We start from the raw sequence: 9,580 nt of genomic DNA on the forward strand, positions 1-9,580 counted from the left end.
CATGATGGACATGGTGTAGAAAAAGCACATGCAACTGGAAGGAGTGTATAGTTTCTTCCTCATTCAATTCCAGTAGCATGCTAGTACGATTTTCATTTTGCCAATTTCGAAGATTGTTAATGATGGTTAGACCAATTTTTTCCATTATATCGGCAATTAAATAACTTGTAGTAATATCATAACAAAACAAAAAACTAGGGTTTTGTTAATTTGTGTCTAAGGACAAAGAACTCAAAAATAGAAGTTTTATATTAAAAATAACAAATTTTATACTTCTAAAAATTTGAATACACAACTTTTGAGACATAATTACAATATATAATTACTTAAATTACTTTAAAATGTGTCTTTAGGACATATATTAGATTCTCTAAGAAAATTATCTTGCAGAAGATTTATGTGGGAGCAGCTACAAATTAGATGGAAAAGGGCGTGACAATGTGGGATATAGCATGGGCCACGAATATAAAAAAGTAAGTATATCATGAAAAACATACACCCTCCGGTCACTATTATAAGCAAAAATCTACTTTTTAGGTTCATTCAATAAATGATGTATGTGGTCCATTAAATAGACTACATACATCATTTATTGAATGAATCTAAAAAGTAGATTTTTGCTTATAATAGTGACCGGAGGGTGTAGTTGCTAAGCATTCCACGCCGCGCTCATGCTTAATGATTTTGCAGACCATCTGAGATCATCATGTTCCCCTACCCTATTACATTACAAATCATTAACTATATCTCACATATATTTCAGATTTTCAACCCACTCAACCCTTGCCTTATGCCCTTTTTAAGGGTGGAACAAGAATCTATTTATTCGCCACTTAGTCATCAAAAAGTATCTACCGGTGATTTTTATCTCAAATTTAATGGATTAGAAACTTCAAAAAAAAAGAAAAAAAAAAGTGACGGGTTACATGTTTCAAAAAAGGAAATGTTAACATGTGTCATTAGAGCACATGTTCAGGTATCAAAGATGAACATAATGTATTGGAATAAAACATACAAATAGAGGGATTATGATCTTCTATCTTGTTGCCAAGGGGTGAAAATCACCACTTTTGATGCTATGATCCCCACTTCTAGCCTTTAAAGTTGTCAAAATTCAGAACCTTTATTTTTGGTTGAGTTTGCAAATAAAGAGACCTATTTTTAGAATCGTGTGCGCGACATACATGACATTAATCCAATCAATAGCGGAGCCAGGATTATTATAAAGTCTGGGCAAAAAAAAATTTGCAACATATTTATAGGGGTTTACATAAGAAATTGTCAGACAATAATAAAAAATCTAAAGAAATTGCCCAATTTATAAGGGTTTATATAAGAAATCCAGGGGGATTTACATAAGAAATTGCAAAAAATTTGGGTCGGAGCCCGGGCAAGTGCCCGGGCTCGTCGGGCCTTAGAACCGCCACTGAATCCAATGTGCTGTCTGAGTTTGTACAGTATGCGCAGTACACAACTCTCTCATGTGCGAAACACACAGATCCACAAATTTCCTTTTCTCTGCACTTTCAGCACACGCAGGGTGCACTATTGGGAAAAACCCAAACCCAAGTCCCACATCGGATAGATAAGACTCTTGATAAGAGTTTATATAAAGGAGGCAATCCTCACCTTACAAGCCGGTTTTGTAAGGATGAGTTAGGCCTCATATTTCAACATGGTATCAGAGCTTGTCGAATTCAAGGGCCACCTACTGATTCACGCACCAAACCCAAAGAGTGTTGGGCGTGACGGGGGTGTATTGGGAAAAACCCAAACCCAAGTCCCACATCGGATAGATAAGACTCTTGATAAGAGTTTATATAAAGGAGGCAATCCTCACCTTACAAGCCGGTTTTGTAAGGATGAGTTAGGCCTCATATTTCAACATGCACAAATGTCATATGTAGGGGTGTGTGCATCTCGGTCCCTTTTGACTTGATTTCTTCACTCTTCATAGAATTTTCACATTTGATATGTGCTTAGGACTTGAGACAAATTTCCCCCAAATGGTCTCTATATATTGATTGTGACTGGTTTTCATGCTTCCATAACATCTTTAGGGTGTCTTATGATTGGATCAATCCAGTAGTCTATACCAAAAAGATTATAACATCCTATAGAGTTCCCTGGTTAGGTAATTACAAGACTCACACTGACTCAGGTTATAACTCTATTCGCTCTCTCACAAATTCTCTTTAGCAAGTGTGTTGGACAACCACTCAAAAATAACATGTTAATCTCATTTTACCGTAGGCTTGAAAAGATTTTGAACAGTCATTCAAAGTCAATACTAAACACACACTTTTGAGATCTTTCAGGTTACAACTTGACTAAGGTAAAAGTGGGATATGTTTGGGAAAGTAGGATAAAAGCAGAGTTTAGTATCTACTAATACTCTTTGTCTATTCAATTAATCAACCGGATTAAACATGGTGTGCGGCGACACTCATGTACATTAAACATGGTGAACAATGGATTAATTTGGCACAAAATCTCACCGACTATGTGATTAGAGAAAAGAGATTGTAATCAATAAGTGCATCTCTCTTTGCATGCTCCACAATCACATTTTTGTACTTTCGCAAATAGGCTCGCTTTTCGATTTGATGTAAAGAACAACTTTCTGAGCTATGGTGAGGTTGACTTTCACCCAATTACGTATGAATTTCTTAGTGTAACTCAAAAACAATCATACATAATGCTCGACAAAAGTAGTTAGGGAACCCACAGCTGGAAGACAGAGTTCCTCCCTCAACGTTAATCTCTTGAAGCAAGAGAATCACAGTTGAGGAATCTCAGACAACCTCGGCTAAATTCAGCTTTCGTGAACATAAAGAAAATATCATAGAAGTTGGACAATCATGAGATTCTTATAAATGATTATGGTCTCCGATTGTAGATAAGAAAATTTAATTCTCTTCATCCCATTAGAGGAGAAAATAAGGTAAACCTAAAAAATCTACAATTGAAAGATCACTACTTCATAACTTTTGGAAGATCACTACTTCATACCTTTGCACCTCAATTCATCAAGATAACATAGATTTTTTTCAGGTACGCTTTTGCATTCATCATCTTGAATTGACATGAGATTACATAAAGATTTTAGTTTTGGAAACTTGTCTATTGTTGATGTTGATTCTGTTTATAAGATATTTAAGAATTAGAACACTTTAATTAGACACAAGTAACCATGTTAATTCTATTCGATAGTTTATGCATTCCTATATCAATCAGATATGTCCTCATTGACTTATTAGAAAGTCAGAATTGCAACTGGAGAGATCTTGAAATGAACATAGATACTTTGGATGTTGTAACACATGATTTGCTGAAATAGTGAAATGTTATGTTCAGGTATAGAATAAAAGATTATTAGAGTAAATGTTATGTTATGTTAAATAGCCTTTAATTGATAAAGGAGAGGATAGCTTTGAATAATTGATTTTCATTGTGAAAGGAGAGTGCTCCTTTGTGTTCATTGTATACCCTTATACATTTCATGTTCTAGATTAACATTGATTTCTGTTTTCACTTAAGTAGGTGTAAGACAATCCTTACACAATGTATAAATAGAGGTTTACATACCAATATCTATTTTCATAGTTCAGCAACAAAAAAAACTGTGACAATTGAAGGGAAGTTCTACCAAAAACATAATGATAGATAAAACACATACATGATTTCATGTACAATATTTGAAAATAACTTGTTAACTTAACTCAAATCAAAATTGCTTCAACATCCTTGTAGTATTCCATCTCTAGCAGAAAGCAAGGAAGCAGTACTATTCATTTCTGTTGTTGAATTAAAGGGGTGATCATCTTCTATTTTGAACCTCCCAAGCCTAGAAGAATCGTCTTCTCCGCAATCCAAAAGTGATTCTGACTCTCCATCCAAGTTCCACACCTCCCTACTAGGTTCCATATTTTCTTTAGAACTTGATTCAGATTTCTGAAGCAATTGATTGTTGCCTATATCATCATCTTTGTATATCATGGTTTTCATATTACCCAAGGTTGAGAAAGATGAATTATTTTCCTGATCTTCGTAGTTGTTTGAGTCTGAATTACATCTACCGAATGTGGTTGGCAATGATTTCTCGCGAAGAATGGCTTGTGTTGGAGTTGATCTTTGAGTGAAACTTCCGAAACCTTGAATACCTCTTGATAACCTTCTACATTGGTTTCTTTCTTCCTTGAGAAGATTTCCTTCTTCCAATAGTTTCATTACTCTCTCTGATTTCTTTCTCACAGTTAGGCCCCAATTGAACCTGCAAATTGTCATAATATCTTCATGAGCTTGCAGCACCAGTATCAACTGGAAGAAATTCAATGACCAGATTTTTTAGGTAAACAATTTTTTGGTTTTAACCCTCCTTTACTAGGTGAAAAGGACCTGATAATCTGGAGTTTGCTCGCAAAGTAAGTAAACTCTTGTAAAAGATTGTTCTCGTCATGATTCAAACTAGAGTTTTTTTCAAACAATTTGATCTTAATCGAAACACATTAATCACTTGAGCTTAATCACTTGATTAGATAAAAATTGAGTAAAAAAAAATAAGGTAAACACATACCCGTTCTGATCAATATATTGGAAACCTTTCAGCTGGTCAATAACATCTTTGTCACTCTGAAATTCCTCTGCCACACTTTCTGGTCCATGAGTCAACAAATGCTCAAGCACAATCAAGGAATTGTAAGAGGCCCTCCAATTCTTCTTTTCAAATTTAGCCAATCTATTTTAGAATTGTATCAGTTCTTAATCCATCATGATTCATTTAGTAACAAAGAAGTGATCACGGTTTTAAATGAAGGTCTGCGAGCGCAATCTAGGCCATGACAAAATTGTTTTCGATGTTGTTGATTGAAACCACATATATCGAATTTGATTGCAATTTTTCTCAATATTAAGATTGTGATGCAACTGCGACCGCAATTTAAAACCTTGGAAATGGTGACCATGCTAAGTAAAAAAATGAAGGGGGTGTAGAAATAAAATACCTTTTATGTAGAATCTCTATAATCCTCCTATAATCATCTAGCTCAAAAGCAGCCTTTGAAATTGATCTGAGGGTTACAGTAGTTGGTGCCCATGGATTTCCATTAGTTGCCTCTTCTATCATTCTACAAAGAGTAAAAAACACATACAAAGGAAAAAAATAAGTATATATATTAGAAATCCTAGAGCTATAGTTTTGTATATTATGAAATAATAATAATTTGAAGTGTAATCAAGATCTTATGATGATACAATAAAAATAACAAGCTCACAGTTCTGCAGGGGTGACATCTGTTAGAGCTAATCTAGCGGTCTTGATTTTCTCTTTGAGGAAAAATGAAGCTTGTTTTTTGAATTCATAGAAAGGGGTGCTCATTTTGCTATTGGTATTTTTGCTCTAAGTAACAGTGTATGTTTATTTCCTTCCTCAAAGGATAGAAAAAAAGAGAGAGAAAGAAGATTAGAAAATTGGATTTAGGTTTGGTTGAATTAGTAAAATAAGGTGAGATCACAAATTTCAACTAATCCATTGATCTGATCAAGATCTAGACCATAGTTATCACATGTAACGACCCTTTGGCACGATTGATAGTCCATGTTTGAAAAAACAATAAATTCAATATTGGAATGACATTTGTGGACATTTGTGCTGCTTGGACTTTGATATAGAGAAATTAATTTTATTTAATTTGTGTATGACGTTTTATTAAATGCCCTTTATTTTTTATTCATTTTTTTTTCTAGTTTCCTAGTGTTTGAATTTGTAAACACGTATGTGAAGTCGTCACTAGGGAACAGTGGGGTGGTTCAGTTTTGAATTTTGAATTGTATTTCTGAGTCGGTATTTATATAAGGTAGGCCATAGGCAATTAATCATGTGTGTGAGGTGAACACTAGAATCTAGAAGCTCATGCATGACCACCAATGCAATATACATATGATGTTCTTGTTTATAATGTACGATGTACATATGCTGTCGCTATGCATACTTGTTTTTTTGAAGGAATATATGCATACTTGTTGATTCTAACGTTGATGGTAATCTTTGTTACTTTGGTCAAAAAGTAATCTTGGTTACTATGAGCTTAAAAAGCCCCATGATCAAAGAAACTTACTTTTGGTGGGAATTTAGATTTGACTCATGCCGATTGCTGTATAGATTTTTTTTTTTTAAACTCTCTGGTTTCAAGAGATTGATCCCAATAACTAATTTAAGTAAAGTCTAGTCAAAAATTGTTTCATTTAAAAATTAAATTCAAATTTTTCCAATGATTCGTGTTTAAATGAAACACATAACCATTAAGTCTAATTACTTGATTATTAAGTTTGCAATTAATTTACATGTAAATGCTAAAAAAATTATGAAGTAAAGAGGCAATTACCTCCGAAATTGTAAGTTTCGTCAATTACCCCCTTAAAATTAACAAAACTTCAATTACCATCTGAAATTGCACAACGTTAATCAATTTACCCCCTCCGTCAAATTCTTTTGTTAGTCAACATGACGATTTACAAAATGCCCCTCAAACTTAAAAATTTATATTTTTTTTATTCTTATACTTGACTCAAAATGCCCCCCTCATTAAATTATTTCTGCTTCCGCCACTGATTGTGGCAAATATTACATTTTATAACTTCAACAAAATAATAATATCATCGTAATTTTGCCATCCTATTCTAAATATTCACTAGATAATCCATTGACTTTACATTTTTAATATGCATTAATATGCAATTAATGATTAAAGCCAAGCTACTATGTCCAAAAAAAACCATACATCATGTCATCATGAGACATGAGTATTTTGGACAAAGCATTCCAAGAGTGAAAGTCGCTATCAATCAAAATTTACTTTTTTTTTTTTTATATAAAACAATCGAGATTTACTTTCATGAGAATTGAGAACCCATCCAAAACCATTGGAAATTTCGCCTGAAATTGAACAATAATCATCGTACTACACGTCCCTTTTTTAACTTTAATAAACCAACAAAAAGTATTCATACAATTTTAAGCAAAAACTGTCTTCCTCAAAAAAAAAATAACTCGTTAAATGCAGAAATTTCTTCTAAAACCAAAACTATACAATGCCAAAAATTAATGTGCTCTAAAATTAGTGGAGCCTAATACAAGTTATAAGGACATTAGAAATATTTTACTCCATATCCCTCAAATTTTGCACATACCCCCATAAATTCAGTTAAACCCAAACATGCCCTAACATCTTGAAGAAATAAAATTATCGCACCTCTGTTATGTTTTGGGAAACTCAAAAAATGACTTTCTCAAATTAAAATGCGTTACATAAATTTAAAGTTTGGGTTTGACGGAACATGTGTGATTCAACAAAGTCAAAAGTTTTTAGTTGTCGAAATCTATTTATATTTTGACATATTCAAAATTTGAATTTTCGGGAACACATCAAAAATATTAAGGATTTTTTGTTTTTATCATGTAATCTAGTGGGTAGAATTTCACCAATTCAAGTGAATAAGTGAGAAATTCAATGTTTGAACTTCGGCTGCTGCATATTACAATGCATTGTCCCTATCAACTAAACTATCATAATGATAAAATATTTGTGCATTAGAGATATAATTTGGGGGGTGGGAAGGGGATAAAGTATACTCGTCGGACATAAGATGATTATTGTCATACATACATTAATCAAGAGGTTGTAAAAATTGTTCTTTAGACACCTACCAATTGCTAATAGGCACCTCAAACTATCCAAAATACATCTAAAGGCAATTAACTATTGTTCGCTTTAGAACGGTATTCAACTACGGTTCAATCCAGAAAAAATCATCTTTTATGTTTTCTAATAAAAGTGAAATCATGCCTTCATATGTATTTTAGCTTATATCCAAGGATGTGACCATTTCAACGCTTTGCCTTTGCAGGGGCACTAGGAAAGAAAATCCTCCATTTTCTTTTGATTCAAATTTTCTTTCTTGTAGCTCTCGTAACATAAACCTATCTTCTTCTTTGTGCTAGAAGCCCCCTCCTCTATCAATTTTAAAGAACAACACAGGTGCAGCGATCTCAAATGAATGCTTCCTCGGGATTTGATTTCATTATAAGAGATTGTGAAGAATTTCTCATAGCCACTGCAACAAGAAGATGCTAGAGTTGCAGAAACTATGGGCATTTAATTTGAGGTGCATATTTTTTTGCCCTGGATTGTGATATTTGAAACTTGATTTTAGAAAATGATGACCAAATTGTTGGGTGCTTTCATTGTGCTTGGGAATAGAGACAAAGATGAAGTCTCTTAAGAAAGAACAATGAATAATTGCAGCTGAGTTGAAAGAAGGATAAAAGATGAATTTTCTAGGTTGAACGGTAGTTAATAACCATTCGAACGAAAGGTAGTTAACTCCTGTTTGAAAGCGTAATTTTAACTATCATTGGTGACATTTTTTTATAGTTTGAAGTGTCTATAAACAAATACTAGGTGCCTAAGAGCAATTTTTCAGAGATGTTGAATTCAAGTATCGGCCTAAATTACAAAATAAGGGTGTTTTAGTAAGGGTGTTTTAAGGGTGTTTTAGTAAATGCATATTTAATATGCATTTTCTTTGTCTTAAAATGCAATCAAAAATAGTTAGTAAAAGTTTTTAACTTTTAACACAATTCAAACCCTCCTCCATTTTCTTGTGTTTTCTGCACCTTTATCCCAAACCCAAAGGAAGAGTATTCAATCAAGATCCAAGGATGAGAGTATGCATCTTAAGAGTTGGAAAATGACCTAGTTACATAGGACTAAATTTAGATTTCTGCTCTTTTTCCTGCACTTTTTGCTTGCGCCCAACATGATTTCCTGTTATACCCCTGCGTGAGTTAATTCACGCTGCGTGACTTAACTCACGCACCTTATAAGCTCTGCGTGACTTAAGTCACGCACCACTGGCATGTGCGCGAGTTAACTCACGCACGTTGGCCGGTGATCAGAGCTGAAGAACAAACGTTTTTTGGTCTTTGGTCAGTTTTTCAACATTCAATCTACACATTTTTTTACCCATTTTACACGTTTTTTTTTTACCACATTAATGGTATTTACAACCTATACTACCATTCCCACATATAAATACCCCTCCATACTTCCCTATTTCCTCACACCATATCACTTTCCCCCCTCCCTCTCTCTCTCTCTCTCTAAGTTTAAATCTGCTTTTTTTTTTTACCCCAGAAACTTTTTACCGTGGGTAAAAAGAATCTTCTTGGGGTATAAAAAAAACCAGATTTAAATTTAGCCCAAGGGTTGATGACGTATTTTCTCCAAGAAGGTTGCTCACTATTTAACCCCAAGAAGGCTGCTCACTTTTTACCCCAAGAGGGTAAAAAGAAAATAAGTAGATTTAGTGAGTTTGAATCAATTATTTTTTTTTTTTGAATGGAAACAAACTTCATTAAGAAAGAGCTGGTATACAGCTTGAATCAATTATTGTATTGTATGAATTATATTAATAAAATGAGATATTGTTATATGCCTCAATTTTGTTCATTCCTTTTTTATTTATTTTTGCTTTTATTTTCTAATTTTGTATTTAATGAATAAATATTAATTTAGTTCAT

At 33.3% G+C, this 9,580-nt stretch overlaps 1 protein-coding gene across 1 annotated transcript; it reads right to left on the bottom strand.

Moving 5' to 3' along the window:
• Positions 1–3,432: 3,432 nt before the first annotated feature.
• LOC146930650 (ENTH/VHS family protein) lies at positions 3,433–5,487 on the bottom strand. The gene is made up of 4 exons (XM_085702116.1): positions 5,274–5,487; positions 5,004–5,126; positions 4,577–4,738; positions 3,433–4,273 (listed from the first exon to the last, which is right to left on the bottom strand). Exons 1-4 carry the CDS (start codon positions 5,375–5,377, stop codon positions 3,739–3,741), a joined length of 924 nt encoding a protein of 307 aa, XP_085558242.1. The 5' UTR covers positions 5,378–5,487; the 3' UTR covers positions 3,433–3,738.
• Positions 5,488–9,580: the final 4,093 nt, after the last annotated feature.

Source organism: Medicago sativa, chromosome 4 (assembly GCF_051527215.1).
Source record: "Medicago sativa cultivar Bolivia chromosome 4, Bolivia_mono, whole genome shotgun sequence".
In the NCBI taxonomy this organism is placed as follows: domain Eukaryota; kingdom Viridiplantae; phylum Streptophyta; class Magnoliopsida; order Fabales; family Fabaceae; genus Medicago; species Medicago sativa.

What these genes read in the sequence shown, in the direction of transcription:
- LOC146930650 (XM_085702116.1), bottom strand. Translation starts at nt 5,377, where the DNA reads ATGAGCACCCCTTTCTATGAATTCAAAAAACAAGCTTCATTTTTCCTC. An exon ending in GATGTCACCCCTGCAGAACT is followed by an intron (nt 5,127 to 5,273) that starts GTGAGCTTGTTA and finishes TACTCTTTGTAG; the next exon opens with AATGATAGAAGAGGCAACTA. An exon ending in ATAGAGATTCTACATAAAAG is followed by an intron (nt 4,739 to 5,003) that starts GTATTTTATTTC and finishes ATTCTAAAATAG; the next exon opens with ATTGGCTAAATTTGAAAAGA.